This window comes from Lytechinus pictus, chromosome 10, assembly GCF_037042905.1.
Source record: "Lytechinus pictus isolate F3 Inbred chromosome 10, Lp3.0, whole genome shotgun sequence".
NCBI lineage: Eukaryota > Metazoa > Echinodermata > Echinoidea > Temnopleuroida > Toxopneustidae > Lytechinus > Lytechinus pictus.
This window is the reverse complement of record NC_087254.1, coordinates 29,086,964-29,107,287: the sequence shown is the minus strand read 5'-3', so window position 1 is coordinate 29,107,287 and position 20,324 is coordinate 29,086,964. Positions and strand designations below refer to the sequence as shown.

General features: G+C 37.3%; 1 protein-coding gene across 4 annotated transcripts; it reads left to right on the top strand.

The window, feature by feature from the left end:
• The first annotated feature begins 8,254 nt into the window (after window positions 1-8,254).
• Window positions 8,255-18,801, top strand: LOC129269430 (BUB3-interacting and GLEBS motif-containing protein ZNF207-like). Of its 4 annotated transcripts, none has more exons than XM_054906927.2 (9): window positions 8,255-8,405; window positions 9,461-9,584; window positions 9,995-10,319; window positions 10,632-10,661; window positions 12,055-12,271; window positions 12,995-13,306; window positions 13,986-14,214; window positions 14,913-14,960; window positions 15,244-18,801. In XM_054906927.2, the coding sequence occupies exons 1-9, from the start codon at window positions 8,268-8,270 to the stop codon at window positions 15,429-15,431; spliced, it is 1,611 nt and encodes a 536-aa protein (XP_054762902.2). In that variant the 5' UTR covers window positions 8,255-8,267; the 3' UTR covers window positions 15,432-18,801. The 4 variants fall into 4 exon arrangements, with proteins under 4 accessions (XP_054762902.2, XP_063961820.1, XP_054762901.2 ...); XM_054906926.2 differs by lacking the exon at window positions 8,255-8,405 and adding an exon at window positions 8,508-8,771; XM_064105750.1 differs by lacking the exon at window positions 10,632-10,661 and having other exon boundaries at window positions 8,257-8,405.
• Window positions 18,802-20,324: the final 1,523 nt, after the last annotated feature.

Here is a 20,324-nt window from a genome sequence, read left to right as displayed (position 1 = left end):
ATCACACGTATATGCCGCCATTATGCCATGTGCAATATCTCACACACACATGACCTTCCAAAACATCTCTCCTTGTATCACGGCGATTACACGTGATTAACATTTGTAACTGAGGACGGGGGGGGGGGGCTGAATGTTCCTAAGAGAAAGATTGTGCTAGCCTTCATCCTTTCACATTTTAAAATTATTTTCATTTATTTTATTTGGATGATATCCGTTCACAACGTTACAGTGTTTCAACAAACTTTACAAATCATAAAAATTGCCTGAATCAAGACTAATACATGGTCTACGTTCGCGATAGGCCCCTCCCACCACTTCGCGCGATCTTCAACTTCATGACGATAATTACGTCACGTACACGTCATATGGAGGTTTTTGCTTTGCATTTTAAAATTTAAAAATAAATTCACTAATTTTTTTTTCTTAAATTAATCTAGATATAAGACTTCGTCTCAAAACCATCTTTTTTAAGAATGAAAAGTCCCAAAACGGGCCCCAAGATGTTTTAATTGAATATCTTTAAGTAGAATAGGGTGGGTCCTTCAAAAAGATTATACAGCTCAGCACGCACTTCCAAGACGGTCCCTGAGACATGAATTTAGGGAAAATCCCAAAAGATGCAGCAAATGCAGAATTTTTATTGGTCAAATTTTGGAGGGCGCCGCCCCCAAATCAAACTTAGCTCGCTCACACGCAATCCTGGTGACGTCATGGTGACGGGTCGCGTGTGCAAAACTTTGAATTTCCCCATTGACTTTATACACATACAAACTCTGCAGTTCATGTGGAATACAAGGACAAAGTACGATATTTTCCCATTCAAAGAACAAGTAGAGGTAAGCCATTCGAAAATATAGAATACTAAATAATTACTGACAAATAATTACCGATCCTTTTAATGCCAAATATATCATAGCTACCTGAAATAACTCAATTTAGGGTGAAATTATCAGTCAAGAGGGATGCATTATTGGGGCTTCGTAGGATCAACGGACGCGCTCGACGCACTCGCAATGGTATGTAGGGATTTTGATAGAGCAAATACCGAATATACCGTTGTCCCTACTAGCAGTAGAGGCAGTAGAGGCGCTGGTCCAAAAATTGGGATTGTCCCAGAAAACAACAAGGATATCCTTATAAACCAAGACAAATTATGTCTTGATAAATTGAGACTGTCCTTGTTTATGGGGACGTTTTTTCTTCACTTCTCCCTACGGGACAAAGGCAGCAATTAGGGGAATTGAGAGTGCTAAAAATAGATTCAGTGACCTCAATTCCCCCCAGTTCACCGTCTATTTATTATGACTTGCCGTCTTCCAATAATCTTGTTATGAAACCCGATATGTTTACATTGACTAGCACTCTTGATTGGTGTCGGCACTCAACAGGTGAATGAACTTTCCTAGATTTCTTGTGTGGAGAAATCCTTATAAACTGAGACAGTCCCTGTAAACGGGGACGATCCCAATTTTCTGACCAGCGCCTCTACTGAGAGGTGCACGGCCAATATGGGAGACTCTCTCCAATAATTGGCAATAGGGGAGACAATCTCCCACATTGGAGACTTGCTTTGCAAAAGGACAAAAGAAACAACACCAACAAAAGCATGATTTTTTCCACCCAAAATGTTGTCTCACAGAGGTCAGAAGCCCATTTGTTTTGTGTGTGATTGACAACAAAAATCCTTATCAAAACAAAAGTAGACGGTGAATTTTTAAAGTAGACGGTGAAAAGCCAAAGGGGTAATTTTTCATGAGGAATCTGCTTATCACATTTTTATTTGCCGCCAAGGTAATCCTTTTGCAGCAAATGTAAACAAAGGAAATTGGTCTCCAAAACTGGAGACTGTCTCTGAAATTGGATACCCAAATTCTTTACAAAAGTCTCTGATATTGGAGATAATCTCCCACATTGGAGACAGTCTCCAATATTGGCCGTGCGCCTCTACTGTCTAGTAACAATGAGTAATGGTGAGACTACCACATATCGACCACCTCTTTTGAAACCGACCACCTTGCGCGCGTTAAAATTATTGCGTATTACAAACGATACGCGCGGGAGAGTAGACGCAGTGTCCATAGAAACGGTATGAATTGATTTTACGAGAAAAGAAGAAGCAACAAAAAGTAAAAATTTAGTAGAATTAGGCCTAATCAAATTTGTATTGACCAAACCCAAACCCCGCTGAAAAACCAAGAAATCCGATAGGAAACGGCTTTAGAACAAATACCCGTCGTCAATCGTCGAATCATGTGCCGGAGCTCGCACTGGAAGTCGTGAGACGATCATTTAGCATGTTGACATCATAGACATGATTTTGAAGAGTAAAAATATTTCGCCAGCGCGACAAGAATCGGCCGTAAACTTAGTGTATCGCGGGTGGTCGGTTTCAAAAGACGGGTGCAAATGAGCAAATGTAAAATAGTCGTATTCGTTTTTCGTTGATATATACGCGGATTGAATCGGAGTCGCCGAGCGAAACATGGGAATCTGATCTGCTCAATTTTCTGCACAAATGAGACGAAAACTGGGTAAAATTGATGAATATTTTCGCAGATACGATGCGTAGAAGATTAGGTGGTCGATAAGGACGGTAAGGGGTACTTCCAACCATACTAGGGTGTCTGGAGAAAAAAATTATTTTTCTTCTTTCAAGAAAATATCACATTTTCTTTGTGAATTTGAAGAGAAATTAGTGACCTTCAGACTGACAGAAATGTAACATTTTGAAAAAAATCCAATTATTGGCTGCAAAAAAGAAGAATGAAATTAGGTCAATTTTCAGCATTTCTCTGCCATAGACTGTGTAGTTAAGAAATGGACACACACAAATCCAAATTTTTAGCTTCCGAGAGCCGTTATGAATTTATTATTAATGCCAAAAACTTGTCCATTAAGAGTCCAATAGGAGTTTTATGCTCTATCTGATGGTATGATTTTTATAAAGATTTGGAAACCAGATCACAATGAAAAATTGCGACAAAGTGAAAAAATTGTGCTAAACAGAAATTTCATTTTCCCATAGAAAACGCATGGGGAAATGGCAATCTCAACACACACAAAAATAAGGGTTTGCAATTTATCTCTAAATCCTTATTTAAAATGATCATATAAACTTGTCCTTACTGTCAAAAGAAGCCCCTGAATTTTCTCTTTCCATACATGCCAAACACAAGTTAATAATCAATTCAGATCACATTTTTTTAGTAGCCTGAACTTCCCGAAAAAATGTGCCACATTTTCCCCTAAATCAGCCTGTTTTATGCTGACACTTTTCAGTGTGGCTTCAGACACCCTACATCTAGCCATAAATCATGTACATGGGATAAAACTTCATTTTAAACAAGAATTCATCAAAAAAATGAAAAAATATTGTGAAAAGACGGAAGAGACTTTCCCGATGTTTACGCCGCCATCTTGTTTCTTATTGTACTTCCCCAAAGTTACACGACGCTCGCCAGAAAAAGCAGTGGCAAATTGTCCATAGACGGTGTACAATGGATAGACCGTCTCCGCTCAGCAAATCGGAGACCGCTGATTGGTCAATTGCGCAGATCACGTCATGACTACGTGGTCGCCAAAATAATTCCTTCGGACTGCGTGCGAAAGTATTGATAGCGATAACGATATCCGGTCACATTGTCTACGCGGGAAATGGTCTTGGTTTGTGATCTGATCGCTCCAGTATCGATCGAAAATTATCAAAAACTCGACGCTCCGAAACCCGGGCCTCAATTGACTTTGTGCACAAACTCCAACGAACACGATGCGAAATCGACGCTAATTCGTAAGATTTTGACGGAAAAGCAAGAAGTAATCAAAATTCGCTTACCTGTGCGGTATCGGTGAGAAAATAATCCTCCGAGAATACCTTTCATAATTCATATAAATATAGGAAAGTGAAATTCTAGGTCGATTTTGGTACGAGGTGATAGAGAATTGCACACTTGTTTTGGTGGAATACTGTGTGGGGCAATGGAAGGCTTGCACTGCGCATGCTTACTATATTTTCATTCATAAATTGGATCTCGGCAGTGACTGGATGACGTCATGTAATAAGCAAAATGCACACGCCCGCTAGCGATGAACGCACCTCTATCCGTTTTACACAATTTGCCACTATGCCCATTTGGCCAGTATTCACTAGCCAGGCGGCTCCTGGAGAGTAAAAATATCCTACTATAATGTAGGCTTACTCTCCATGGAGCCAGGAATTTTGTCCCATTCATTTGTGTGTACAGCGAAAAAAACTGAAACTTTTGCCCCCGAGATTTCTACTTCTAAAAGATCTAGCCCTAAATCATGTACATGTAAATGGGATACAATTTCATTTCCGACATTTCTACGATATTAAAGGAGAATGAAACCCTTGAAACCAGCTGAATCCATATCAAAGAAAAAAATCAAAGAAACATATTGTTGCAAGTTTGAGGAAGATTGAATGAATAATAAGAAAGTTATGAGCATTTGAATATTGAGATCACTAATGCCATGTAGATCCTCCCATTGGCAATGCGACCAAGATCTGTGATGTCACACACGTACAACTCCCTCATTACTTTAGTACTTATTTCACTTATATTCTCATTTTTATAGAGTCTATCACAAGGTGAGGTGTTCTCTTTATGAGAGGACAAGTACAGAGGTTTCACAACATTATATCATTGATGAATCGTTTGTCATATGATTAGAATGAGCAAAAAGAGATGTTTTGGGGTATATTTTCAGTGTCCAAAAGGGGAGAGTTGTTCATCTGTGACATCATAGATCTTGGTCGCATTGCCAATGGGAGGATCTCCATAGCATTAGTGATCTCGACATTCAAATGCTCGTAACTCTTCTATTGCTAGTCCTATTTTACTCAAATTTTTGTTGATCTTATTCTTTGATTTTTCTGCTTTCACAAAAGCTAACTTGCTCCAAGGGTTTCATTCTCCTTTAATTTCATTTTTAAACAAGAAAAACAAGAAAAATGTTAGAAAAAGACGGGGAAAACTTGACACCGTTTTTACGTTGCCATAGTCTTGATTTCATTGTCTTTTGCTTGGCTACAGCACACTTAGCGCGATATGAGTGATGTAGCCAAGTAATTTTCATATTCTTGTAGAGTTAACTCTAACCATTAACAGTATACTGTTTGCACTTATTTAAATGAACTCAGAATTCAGAGAGTTTTTTAGTTGAACTTCAATAGTATGCAAAACATGTATTTTCTGCATAATGTCCATGACGCTCATTTTGCATAACTCCTGTTGTAATAATTAGCGATGGATTCCCATCAAAAATTGAAGAGAGGTAGAAATTTGCTCCAGCTACAATAATCAATTAATGAACTCAAAATGCAGAATTCAGAAATGACCTACATATACCACTAAAAGCAGAAAAATTGGTCCACGTGTAATGTCCATGAGGCTGGAATCGCCCAAATGTCAAGTCCAAAAGGATTGAAAGATAGGCAGGTTACTGTGAATTGATAGGTTTAAAGGACAAGAAAAGGACATGCAACTTAAAGATAAAGTGCAAGGTAGCCTTTAGGATCAGGGCAGTTAGAGGGTGGCAGGGATTGCAGGCATTGAAGGAGGTTGCTGAGGGGGGGGGTATCTTTAAAGGATATTCCTTGTCTTGTCCAAGAGATTGTTGCGTAGGTGGAGGGTACGTAGGCATTTGGTAAGGATATGCTATTTAGTGTCCGCTTCAAGATTACACAGGGCACACGTTGGGTCTGTTCTCTTCCCAATCGAAAGCTGGAATGCATGTGCAATAGTAAAATTTGTAGTTGAGAGTAAGGGATGTGTATAGTGTGGTGTGTCTGTTTAAAAAAGAGAACCTCTAATTAATATAGTCAAAATTTAATTATGATTATTAAACAATTAAAAAAGAGTAGGGTACTAATTCTGTGTGATATCCTATCAGCCAGACTGCAGAACCCTATGGCTATGCTAATGAGCAAAATGCCAAATAAACAAGCCAAGATTTATGCTGCAGTCACATCCCCCCTATGGCGGCCATACGATGAGTAAAAAACAGCAATTTTATTTATTTTTATTCAAACCACGTATATGTAGCTAATGCATGAAATGTTAAAATGGCTGTTTTTGACTCGCTGTAAAGCCATCGTAGCTATAGGGTAATTGTTACTGAGGTATTATTCTAACCCTCTCATGGCTGAATTCACCTCCCTACAAAATCTCGTGAATTGTAAGAATTTCTTTCTCAAAGAATTTAACCACTTTATCCTCAAGTGAAATCAAATATTCATTGCATTATGACATTGGAAAGAGTAAAAGTTACTCTTCCTAATGGTCATTTATTTGGGATTTTGATAAATAAGTGTATTTTAGGCCTGAAAAGGTGTCTCAAAGCAGAATTTTCTTTCTGTTTTCTCTTGCAGATTGTGCAAAAAAAAACATTTTGTGCCCAAATAATATCTATGTCATCATAAAGCTAATTTTCTGTACTTTCTCACAATGTCACTCTTGATATGTGGCACCTTGGAAATCAGTCAGGATCCAGCAATTAGCAATAAGACACAAGACAAGATTTCTGAGGAGCATGAAATCCAGAGTTCTGATTGGCTGGATAATGTTTCAAAATAACATGCCCGGGTAAATTAATTTCAAGAAATTACCACATGGTGAGTGTGACCTTGGAGGGGCTAAGCATGGAAACCGTTTGAATTTGGGTGGGTGTATGGTCTCTTTGACCAATCAGTGTGCAGTATTCTTCTTTTCAAGCTGCAAAATGTACTTGGCCTATTGATAAGTGGATCCTGACCCATGTACATCTCGGCCTCCCAACACCTTTTCGTATACAACCTATATCATATTAAAGCTGAGATCTTCAGCTTTATCATGATTTAAAAAAATTTTGGGCTCAAACAGAAATATAGTTTAAAAATAACAACTTTTGTCAGGTGAAAACAATTATTTTGAAGCATGTTTTAGATCAGAATTTTCACCTACATCACAAAGTTTTTAAATAAATTGAAACACATGACCTGAAAGAATAATTGTACCTCGATACAATGATACTAAAATTATATTTAGAGCAGCAATGACCAAATCAAAATGGGTGTTTTGGTCCGCACCCAGCTCATTAAATATGCAAAACCTTTCTAGTCATGAATATCACTAGGATAAAAGAAACTACTTTTTGAGGACCTGCCAACTGACTGCGCTCAGAAGTTGCAGTAGCCATGGCATTTGTTTCCGTCATGCCAGTATTGCGCTTGGAGATGGAGCCCCTGTCGATTGAAGGTAATTAAATCAATAAATGTGGTTGATTTTTCTGGGTTTTTTTTAATTTGTTATTTTTAAGATATGAGCTTGAATTGGCGAGAAAGTTTGCAAACTCAGAATAAGGCCACAGATTTCGTCATTTCTAGCACTAAAATAAATCCAAATATCAGGTTTTCTGTCTCATCTGCCTATTGGCCAATGTACTCTCAATCCGTCAATAAACGTTGTAATCCTCCTCTCACTGTAGCTGGTACTTGCATTATTTAAAAAGGGAATTCATTCCCTCTCGTCTGACTACTAGTACTGCATAACAAGTGTTACCTCGAGATACCAGAGAAAGATTATAAAGGCAGGCATCTTTACTATTATGCCTCTAAGTGTTCAGTGTACACTGTATATTTTTAGATTTAGTCTCTCTATTGACTTGTTCCCATCAAAGTATGGGGCTTTCATAAATGATGCGTACACAGGAAAATGTAAACAGCTCATTCGCCTAGCATCTATCCAAAGTTGCTTCAATCACAACTATAAACTTGATTATCACAACTATTCCTTGTCCTGAGCACTTGTTCTTGCACAAAATGTATTCATGTATCCCCATGTTTTTAGTCCTGGGACCCATCTTACAAAGATGTTGCGATTGTTCCAATCAATCGCAACTATGGAGAGCCAGCATCGTCAACATATGAAATGCATGTTTGTTAAAAAAAATTCTAGATATGAAGGCATATCCATAAATTCATTGATTTCTTGACAATTTGGGGTGTTCTTCTTTGTTTACAAAGGACATTTTGCAATTTTCCTGTAGAAAAAAATTATGACACTGATGGATTTCCATAGAGTTATGATTGATTGGATCAATCGTAACTCTTTGTAAGACGGGGCCCTGGATATACAACTTTGAGATGCAGACGATGAAGGGATCTACTGCTGCACAGTGTCTGTAATGAAAGGATAACTGAGGGAAGTTTAACGGTAGAAAAGCAAGGTTGTCGGCTCTTCCCTAGTTTTCCTTAACCCCCAATAATGTGTGTCAGGTACTGCAACCGAGTGTTTGATGAAGAAAAAATCCTGATACAACACCAGAAAGCGAAGCATTTTAAATGCAATATATGTTACAAGAAACTCTACACTGGCCCGGGGCTAGTCATTCACTGTATGCAGGTAGGTAGGAGCCGTATCAGGTGGGAGGTTCATAGAATTCCATGTAGTAGCCCTGGGCAATCCCCTCATAGATTACGTGACATCAAATTTGTATCTTTTTTTAATTATGTAAAAAGTATGGTTCATATTGTAGAAGGAAAAAAAAACAATAATTACCTCTTTAGCTTACATTTGTTAGTATTTTACTGCAATGTTCTAGATTGGGTGTTTTCTTCCTTAACCAAGTTTGCTTCTATCAGGTACTGTAACAGGAGTTTTGAAGATGAAAAAGTCTTAATATTTCACCAGAAAACCAAGCATTTTAAGTGCCACATTTGTTACAAGAAGCTATACACAGGTCCAGGATTAGTAATACATTGCATGCAGGTAAGGTGCCTCTGTTTCCAGGACATTCTAAAGTCGTTATACAGATGTATCTGTTCTTAAAAAATGAAATTGACATTTTTGTAGATGCCTGCATGATATTTTTTAAACTTTACACCTCAATGAAAGCCCTATACTGTTTGGTCTTTTACTTCTTGACAGAGGCAGTTGACCATCCTTGGTTTTGCTGGAAAAAAATATGTATTTATGAATTGCTTCATTACAATTGTATAATCTTTAGGTATTGTATTGGATGGGAGCAGATCAAAACTTGTGTCCATTTCTCATTGGTATCACTTTTTTTTTTTTAGATTTGCATTGTCCACTTTTCCAAATATGCTGAAATTATAGTTATCAAAAGATTAGTCCCATTCCACCATTAATTTGAAACAAATATCAATCTCTTGTTAACAACACAAAAAGGTTGGACTTTTATCTTCAGAGGGCTATTTCAAAATTTCATAAATATGCATGCATTGTCCATGAAATTATTCATTTAAAATTTATAACCTAAATCCATTATTAATTTTCTTCATTAGTTATTTTTTATGAGATCAAAAGTACTGTTTATTTACTGTATGGTTTAATAGTTCCGGTCTAGATAGGCATGCATGATAAGCCAAGTTGATGTACTCTTGTTACTGATTGTAATTGTTTGTATCCCTTACATTTCCATCTTTCATTCACTACAGGTTCATAAAGAGAATATAGATAAAGTTCCTAATGCACTACCTCACAGGCAAGATACAGAAGTGGAGATCTATGGAATGGAAGGTATTCCAGAGAAGGATTTAATAGAACACCAAAGACAACTAGGTGAGCTTTAAAAAAAATGTAAAAAAAAAAAAATCCTGTAAGATAGCTATTTTCCCAACTTTTCTTCATTTCAAATTATATTTTGTATTGAACCAGACGATAATAGATGAGGGATATTTGCAACTTTCTTAGGCTTTTTTTTTGGGGGGGGGGGGGGGGTGGGGGTTAAATGTGAGTTGCAACACTTCAACTAACAATGATGGCCAATTTTTTGAGAAAATCTTTAAACCCTTGGGTTAATTTGTGCCTTTCATATTATGTGGATATGACATCATTTGGCAAAGAAGAACATTGATTTTGCCAAATTTGAGTCTCAAAAGTCTGAATACCCTAGTGAGACTTGCTTGATTGGAATGATTACTCTTATTCTTAATTTTACAATTGGTATTTATGCTATTCTGTCTCCATAGCACAACAAGCCAGCAAGCAAGCAGGTGGTGGTGGGGGAGGGGGAGGATCAGGTGGTGGCGGTGGTGATAAAGCTGGTCCCAGTAGCCAGCCCCAGGTAGGAACAACGCCAGCCTCTGGACCAGCAAGGATACCAGCCATGCCAGGAATGCCCGGTATGCCTGGTATGCCCGGTATGCCTGGTATGCCACCCAGAGGAGCGTTGAATATACCTGGTATACCAGAGATGCCCCCGCCTCCGATGCCACCGGCAGGGTTCCCGGCTCTCCCCCCTCTACCAGGGATGCCCCCCTTTGTTCCGCCCGGAATGCCAATGAGATTTCCTGGGTGAGTCTGTAGAATTGATAGAATTTAATCCTTTGTGTTATTGTTGACTAACTTGAAAATTCATCATTACGAATGTTCTATTTTGACATTTGATTTCCAACTTGATAATTGTGCAGTTTTGACATTGAAGAAGTATTACAAAATTTTGAAAATTTATATGTATGTTCTATTTTATGACTAATTCTTGACTAATTCTTTGAGCTGTTAAGTGTTATAAAGAAATGGAGATTACATTGAGGATAATGTATATCAGTATTACTGTACAATGTCAATGTAACAATATGCATTATGTGTCACATTTTTCATGGAAAGGTCACCGATGCTTCCAAGGCATCCATCTAGGTAATAACAAATTCCAATATTCCAGTACTTTAAGACTGTATACAGTCATAAAATGATGGGTAGTTCAATCATAGCACGAGCAGCACCACGGGAGGGCCAAGGGAGGCAGTGGTCACCCCTTCTTGATTGTCTAAGCAATAACAATTCAGGGCTTAATCCCAGCGCACACTACAATGTGTTTGACACGGCTGCACAAAGATCCGATTACAACAAGTTGCCAGATGCATCTCAGTGCAATTGCATCGCATGCCAGTGCACATATTGCAACAGTTATGCAATGCGCTGCATATCCATGGCGCCTCTTCTGTTGCAAGTATGTTGTCTGTGCTGCATCAACGCAGCAAATTGACCATTATGCATTCTTCTAGGAAATATTGTGATTCGCTGAAATTATCAAATTTCAAATGTCAAATGTCTGAGATGGGGTCTGTGATCCTACTGCAACTAAGCGGGTCGCATTTGCAACGCATTGTAGGTTGGTGCACGCTTTGTGAATTTGTTGCGATCGTATCTTGGTGCAATCGTGTTGCATAGTGTGCGCTGGGCTTTAATCTGTACTACCTTATTTTTTATTGAGAAAAAAGTGAAGTCATTTTCAGGTCATCTTTCCCCCTTTGTCATAATACCCTGGCACTGCTCCTGAAATTCTGTAGTTTCACAATTGAAATGACCAGAAAAACTTCCCTGTCAGTATTATGTAAAAGTTATTTTCAAATAATTCTGCTCCCTCCTAATTTACATGTTACATGTAAACCTGAGGTAATTTATCCTGATGATAAAAGCAAGGTTAATGTGCACCATAGGTGATGGTGTGAATGAATTGAGATAAACAAAATTTGAATTGAGGTTAACAAGTTGGAATTTATATTAACAAGTTTCTCATAGATTTTAGATCAAGAGTCTGCATGATTTGATTTTCAAGTTTCCCATTCATATTCTTCAATCTTTGATAACGTCTTTGAGATATTTAATGCTGTTGAATGAGAATTTTCACAGAAATTTGGTTGAATATTTAAGGAGACAGTGTGATGTTAGTCTGCTAAAGCCCACATCATCCATGCTGTCTAATCCATGCATGTGGTACAAAATGTATGTCTCACCAATTCAATCCATATGTAAACAGTTGAAAACAAAATAGCAACAGGTTTTATTACTTCTGTGCAATTAATGCTTTTACAGTGATGAATGTTGCATGTCTTCATATCTCTATGGCTTTGGTTTTGCTGCATTCTGCAAACTAATACTCATTCTTACCTTTCATTTTATTGCATCTATCCAAAGAAGTAGCATGATTAAGTGGTTGTATTGTTTGACTAATCAACATCTGTGCTTGAAATAGTTATTTATATCATCAGTACATTACTAATGATCTCTGGCTTGTTTTTATTTATAGAATGCCGATGCCGCCCATGCCTCCACAGTCCATGATGCCCATGGTTGCGGGCCAACCTGGTGCTCATGTCCCCATGCCCATCTCAGCAGCAGCTAGGATGCCTACGTCAACGGCCATGCCATCAATACCTCCCATGCAGGCTGCAGCTACACCTTCAACTCGTCCTCCGCCTCCAGCCCCGCCAGCTGCAAAGCCTCTCTTCCCCAGTGCTGCTGCAGTAAGCAATCATTCATTTTTTTGCCAAGTATGTGTCTGGTTTTCTTCTATCTGTATCTCTAGCTGTCTGTATATACCAATATACTCTATCTATCTACATATCTATCTATGTATCTACATGTGTCTTATCTACTTTACTATAATTCTATCTATCTCTATCTGTCTCACTGTCTCTCTAGCTATCTGTCTCTCTATCGATCTATCTATTTCTCTTATGTGATGCTGTTGAGGGCAGTTATCAAATTAAAGTTCAGATATAGATTCTCTGTTCTTTTTTGTTAGTTGCTCATTGGTAACTGTTAAAGTGCTATCCTATATCTTGCATATGAATGTATGACTTGTGTTTGTATTATAAGAATTAAAATTGTCTTTACAGTGTGAATAAGATAGAACCTTGATATCAAAGTGTTGATCTGTCATGAGCCAATTCTTTCATTTTATATTTTATTAATAATGTCAGTGATTGGAAGTTGATGTAGTGCTGGAATATCTGCAAAGTGATACTCTACTTCTAGGGTCATGAAACTGATTTGCAGAGCTGATAAAAATATGCAATCAGTTGTACAGAAACTTAGCGTCGATCTCTATGGTTTGTGTAATCATGCTCAGATCAATCTGATACTAAGCGTACATTTTACACTTAAATTTTAGAAATACTCTGAAGAAAGATTTGTAATGCTTCCTCATTTGATGTAAACTCTGTCTGACATCTTCTCCCTTCCAGACGGCTACATCAGCGGCGAATTCACCTGGTCCCAGCGCTGTCTCCAAGCCTGACATCGTAGCGCCTCCCATGGCACCCTCCAAACCAACATTCCCAGCGGCAGCTGCAGCATCTGCCCCGCCGAAACCAGCTACACCATCGGTTGCTGCATCCGCTCCACCATCAACATCATCATCCTCAACGTCATCGTCGTCATCACAGCCACCTGACCCTAAGCCTCCTGCTTCAAGGTCAGGCAGTAAGAGCAAGGCCAGCACTATCAACACAAGTTCAAATAGTAATATAATACATCCTGATGATGAGAGGTCATTGGTAAGTATAGAACTGATTCTCAGTCTGATAAATTGGCCAGAAACAAAGGTTGGTCCTACAGTTGTTTATTTATATTTGTGTTGTTGCTTTTATTTTGTTTACACCAAAAGGGTGGGTATATGGTCAAATGAAATGTGTTTCAGACTGTCAGTACCCCTGTTTGTCATTGAGGGTGTTTATAGAAACCTTTGGTACATTCTCAAACAATACTTGGTGTGAGAAAAATCATGTTAAGGTATTATTTCCTGTGATGTGTAGAATGATACATTGGCGTATAATCCGACTTTCCATTTTGGAGGTCAGCTGAAAGTATGGTTGATATAGTGCCCTTTCTCATACTACCATTTAATATACAATCTGAGAGATGAGATTGTGTTTATTTGACCTTAAAGAAAAAAAAAATTCTTCACCTGGATTAAAGGTGCATGTAGACATTGATAGACGACTTCACCATTATATACTTTGCACACATACGGAATTGAATTTGCACCAATCTATCACCATTAGACAAAATTGTTAGATGGAGCAAATCAAATAATAAGATGGCCTTTCTATAGGTTGTGGGGTCTTTAATTGTCTTATTTGTACAAGTACTCAGTTACATACTCAAAACTATTTCCTAATATTTATTTCTCTCTTTTTCTATTTCCTCCTTGGTCATATTTGTTATAATATACAGGAAGAGATGCGAGCTTGTGAAGAGAAGTACAAGAAGATCACACCTGTGGTTCCAACATTGCCACCCCCACCACAACCCCCTACCCTCCCCTCATCAATAGCCCCTCCGTCTTCTGCACCCCAGCAGCCACCACAGGGACCACCTCAGGGTCCACCCCAGTCAAGCATGGGTGGTAGCATGACAATGCATCCCTCCATGAGGCCTCCAATGCCTCCTATGGGTCATCAAGGTAAGAACTGTCTCCAGGGCCCCTTCTTGTAATTATTGATTTTATTCTGTCTGGAGCTGCTGCTGTCTGGACCCTGTTACATGAAGGTTAATGATTGATTGTAGGGCAGATTTTATGAGTGATCAAACACGACACTCTATGCAATCAATCATAGAAATTAGCCCCACAATCACTCGTGAAGCTTTATGTTACTGGGCCCAGCAATCCCTGAAGACATCAGCAGCTACAGACATAATATAATAATCCATGTATAATTCTGTTTCTACCTGTTTGTATTAGTTTTAATGTAAATTGAGGTACATGTAAGTTTGCCTAAGTCAAATCTTGTGGGACCACAGAAATCTCTGACTTAGAAAAAGAATATGACATATATTTGCGTAATATTGTCTCAAAAAACTTTGACTTAGACAAATATTCAACTTACAGAAAGTCAACCTATCAAGTTTTCCTGTATATGCTGTATGCTTGCAGTGTTAGTGACTCCTTTTTAATTCCTTGCCTAACTATTCTAAGTCTTTGTTTTGAAGTTGCTAAAATGTAAATTCCTGTGTTGCATACTTTTAAAAACAGATACTTAAGGATGAAAAAGATACAATGCTGAGGGTTGCTCTTAAATTGCCAATGCTGTTTATGTTTATATTATAGGATATACAGCTTGATATTGTAATTTTTGTATTTCTTTTTCATCTTTTCTACAGGCCCAATGGGTATGCCTCCACAGCGAATGATGCAAATGGACCAAAGGGGTAGGTTATCAACTATTTAACTTCAATAAAAATAAATTTTGAAGGCTCTTCGGTAAACGAGTATGTAGTTTGCCCATGTGCCAAATGACCTCTGATATCCCCTTATATTCCTAAACTTGGAAACGTCTCTTTGTGCACTTTTTTGTGACCAAAACATGGACTCCAGATGATTCTAAAAAATAGACCTAAGCACCTTAGCTGTTGTGCTTCTTCCTTGTTTTGTTTGCTCTGAGATCTCTTTTGATATTTATTTCATAATGTTGGTCTGTTCTTACTCCATCAGGTGGTGGTATGCCTCCAAACATGCCACAGTTCATGCCGTATCCAGGTATGCCCGGAATGGGTATGAACGGTGGACCAGGCATGCAGGGGGGACGCCCACCTAACATGCCTCCCAACATGCACCCCGGTATGCCCCCCAACATGCCCCCTCATATGATGCCTGGTCGAGGAGGCGGTCAGATGTACTGAGGAGGATACGCATCAACGGTCAGAAGAGCCACCAGGGAATCAAGAGGCCATCTTGAGAAGGTTGGACTTAAAATGTACATAGTTTGGTATTGTAATTCCAGATTTAACCGTCACGTCTCTGTGCCCGTAATATGTCCTCTTTTTGATGTGCTCCCAGAACTTCCATGTGACAATTGGTTGGTAGAGGTGATATCGACACCAAGAGCTTCTGCTATGATTTCATCTGCGATATTCACTCTGACTAGACATTGTTGAACATCTCTGTCATTCAGGTTTGAGCTAAACTTTGTATTATTGATATTCGAGTCATCATCAGCTTGTGATGGGCTTCGTGCAAAACAGGTTTGAAATGTAATTTCCGAGACCTCTTGTCGGACTATGAGGTACTACAAGATTTCAGGTTTGTCAGATATGCATAATGTATTAAACTTTAAAATATTCTTATAAGAAACGTCTGTACCAAAGTTAATTGTACAACATTTGCGGCATGACTTATACATGTACTTGAAGACATTATACTCTGAAAGACAGAACCTCCAAATTTTTCAGGATGCTGAAGTTCATCAAAATCTTTTTAATGAAGAAGTCAGAATTTGGCTGTGTACGAAAAGCATTGCTTTACCTATTTCAATGAGTTTTGTCAAATATCTTACTCCTTACACAACATAAATTGAAACTCTTTCATAAGAGTTTGTAGAGTAGGTAGAATTCAATCTGAATAATATTTTGATTCAATTTTGGTTTATATGTTAATCCATCTTGCATTATACATCTTGCTAATGAGATTATTTCTGTTCAATTTTAAGTTGGAATTTACTTTGATTTATTATTACTCAACAATTAAGTCTGCATTATGCGATGTTCATTCAATGGTAAGGCAATCATCGCTCAGAATTTTTTATAAGAAGAATCAGTGAATGAAAGGATTTGTTATAAATCTATAATGTGATGAAATAAAATTCCATTTTATTGTAATAGAGTTTTCTTAAATATTAATTTCAAATGCAAGTGATGGCAGGTGAGGTAGGCTTATGCCTGGGGTTTTTAAAACCAACACTTATTGTGTACCTAGTTTAGTATCTAGTTTGTGTACCTAGTTTAATCTGCACCTAAGGTCTCTCTACCATGAGTAAGTACATGATTAAAAATATTTTGAGTTTGTCCATTATCAATTTCTGAATTAATGATATTTAGTAATAGGGCAATTCCATAAAGTTATCCTTCTGACCTATTTGTAAGGCCTTCCTAAAATGGTTCGTCTTCACTCTCTATTTCATATTAACAGGTGCCATGTTCTGAAAGTATTATAGCTTGATTATTTAAGAAAGTGAGAAAAAATGGAGACGAATGGGGAGTTAGACATTCAAAAATCTTGATTATTTTATGGAATTGCCCTATATCTTTTGATTTTGGGCATGACATACCCCCATATGCACACCATTACGGCGCTTATTTCTTGTGGATTAGGTATATCCATGTAAGGTACGTAACTTTTTGTGTATACCTATTTATAATTTGAATCGCATTAGGTCTGCAATGCCCGTAAGGAGCCTATGAATTCATTTGTACCTTCCGTATTATGTGGTCTCTTGAGAAAGACCAGCCCTGACTTTGTAAATGTCATACAATTTTGTAGGCTGCTTATGGTCACCGCAGCCCCTATAATTTTTTTTGTGTGTAGTAGACATATTTTCAAGAATGATAAGCCCATTGCCCATAGACTTAAGATAGATACATTGCACGATCATTGCAGGGACTCTGAAGGAGGCTTCACTAATCATGCACTGATCTTACGATTTCGGGTAAACCCTACAGAGATTCTAAGGACACTGCATGATCTCTGTGCAGCCTTTATACAGCATATACCCTGTAGTCCAATCAAGAACTTTCCAGTGTATGATACCTGTTTATATTGTGAACAGGTGGGTGTTTCATAAAGCGGTTTGTAAAGTTACACTTGACTCAACGCACAACTGGAACACGCTCTTGGACGCTAAGTCAGTTACATAGGGATTATCATGTAGCACAAGAGAGGATCACCAGTTGCGCGTGAAATCATTTTTGACTTAAAAACAGCTTTATAAAACACCCACCAGATACCGTTACGTAGTTTCTAATATACTTTTTTCACTTAAACCATCTTCTGCTTTCCTAGTCATGTTTGAATTTATTTACACTTTACATTTTTGTTTACAGTGTAATTAATAATTGCAATTTTTTAATAAGATGAAGTGATTTTCTCCACAAATGATTGTCCATGTATAATGTTTAAGATTCTTAAATTGGAACAGACAAACAAATTCTTTGAAAAGGACACTATACACAACAAGCTGAAAAATTGTTGTTGGCACCCGTCAGAATACTCACGGTCCCGGTAAGTGTTTTCAGAGCCAGGTAGGATACTATTAATGATTATATCAGTAGATTTAGGGGATTTGTGGAAAGTTTTTTAATCATTTAAGAAATAAACATCAAAATACCCTCAAATAGTTGAATAGAAAGCATTTAGTTTTTTTTCTTTTGATTATGAAACATTTCATAATGAGGGAAATTTAGTTCAAATGACCCGCTTCATTATCATACTGGACAAATATTGACGGGGGGAAGAATTTGTGGCTACAACGACCGTATATGTTCATAAATTATAATGCATGAAGTATATACATGAATCATGAATGATGTCAAATGTGCAATGGATGTATAGACTTCATTGCCTTCATTTATTTAGGTTTTTTTTTCAGTCTTTAGATGAGCATGAATTATATTCTCTTTTATTATTCATATATTTTGATGCTTTTTTTTTTAAAACTTTATGAAACCCTAAATTGTGCATGTGGAAACTTCTGAGCTAGGCATGTCTTTTCAATTGTTAACAATTTGTCATCAGCCATACTTTTTAGCAGTTGAGTTTCAAAATTCAACCAATTGATAACCATCGGATGATTCATTGCAACAAATCCCATAATTATGTTGAGCTGGTAATTGACATGCACTTCCTAAAAAAATCAGGGCTAAATTAATCAGCAAATGAAAAACAAAAATCTTGAATTCAGGCTATATATTTAATTATAAGTTTAATTAATGTTCTTGTCATTTGATATAATAATCCTTTTTGGATACACCGAGAACTACAGAAAAAAGTATGTAATTTGAATTATGTGTATTGATATTTTTCTTGTATATTTGCATGTCTGTAATGATGTTGTATTTTGACTCGAAGCATACAATGTATTATCCTGTCGCATCAGGTTTGAGAGACCCTTTCCTATCATCTTTTCATTTTTTGTGCCTCGTAATAATCAACGAATCCATCACTTGATGATGTGCATAGGAGAATTTGTGAATAAAAAAGTTCAGTCTTTATTAAAAATGTTTTCTGTTGTATTGTTAATGTTGATATGATGTGGTGCTTAAAATTGCAGTAATATTTTTAATAACACTTACAATGCCAGTTGTGTGGCAGAACTTAACATCTCATGAAATATTCTGGGGACCTTTGAGGATAGAGTTACAATTAAATGCATCTCCAAAAATCAAACTCAACTCTATTTCTGCCAGTCAGAAACTATACACTTCAAACTTGCATTCGATTTTTGTTGATGCATTTGAATGTGACTTTCCATGCAATGGGCACCAGGAGAAAAAAACCCTAGCTTTGTCATTCACATAGCATTGAATGAGAAAGTCTTCCATGACATAATGCAGTTGCTCTCACATTTTGTAATCAAAAGATGGAATTTGGACAGAACATTATTTGATACACTTTCTAGTCTTTAAAACTGAATTCTTACCAAAATTATAAATGTCTATCATTCCTAAATAATATGATAGAACTTGAAAACTCACAAGAACTATTTTGGCTTTTCCCATAGCAAAAGTTGCCTTTTAATTTCCTATGATATCTCAGCAAATATTTCTGCAATTTTGGGGATAGCTCGTTGACGATAGAGTGGTTCTTGAGCTTATGTTTGTTAAACTTTTCATACATTTTCCAGATGCTGATTTTACAGCCCCCAATGCCGGTCTCTTATGTATTCTCAAGGCAAGTCTAAATGAAGTTATTCACAAATTTTATACTGTAATTTAAAAATTGAATGACTTTTGCACCAATTTGATAGTTTCATGTCACATAGAGAGTTTTGTAGAATACATGAAAATAATATGAGGAAGGTAGCTATTCATAGAAAAGCCATCAATTCCTTCATACTATTTTAAATATGTAGGCCTCACCTTCAGTATGCTGATTTATTGATAATATGTATTATTGCGATTTTGTTCTTTGTGAATGCTAATGAGAGGATGATTCTTGACCATTAATTCATACCAAACTGCTGCCATTAAATAACTTTGTTCATAGTTACTGTAAAAAGAGAAAAAATATTTAGCAGTCATAGAAAAATCTCTCGTGCAGTCGAGAGTGATATAGGGGATGTTTCACAATTACATGGATTCATTGACATCGGACTAATCTATGGCAGGCCATCAATGACAATGTTCCCTGTGTCAGTCTCTCAAAAAACTATTTTTTGTTTGAAAATATTAATATATTAATTTCATTGCCAGCTGAATTCGACTAGACAGCTTCATGGATTTTTTTTTTTTTTTTTTTTTTTGGGGGGGGCTTAATTTACTGTACTACAAACTATCAAAATACCATCCAGCATTTGTCCCAGTGTTTGCTGTGAAACAACCTCATGGCAACGTGCACGTCCCAAACCCAAAATTCTTTTTCCTTGCCTTATTTCTCATCACCTTAGTCTCGTCAACGAGGAAGCGCTCAGGGGGCCTGCAGAGGAGTCGCCGGTTATTTTCGAAAATTTTCGAAAAACCGACTCTTCCCAAGGCAAGTCCTATCTAACGCATGTGTTTTTTCTGTAGCCCATTCATGACAGA

What these genes read in the sequence shown, in the direction of transcription:
- LOC129269430 (XM_054906926.2), top strand. Translation starts at nt 8,523, where the DNA reads ATGGTTCATATTGTAGAAGGAAAAAAAAACAATAATTACCTCTTTAGC. An exon ending in GCCTCCTATGGGTCATCAAG is followed by an intron (nt 14,215 to 14,912) that starts GTAAGAACTGTC and finishes TCTTTTCTACAG; the next exon opens with GCCCAATGGGTATGCCTCCA. An exon ending in GATGCAAATGGACCAAAGGG is followed by an intron (nt 14,961 to 15,243) that starts GTAGGTTATCAA and finishes TTACTCCATCAG; the next exon opens with GTGGTGGTATGCCTCCAAAC.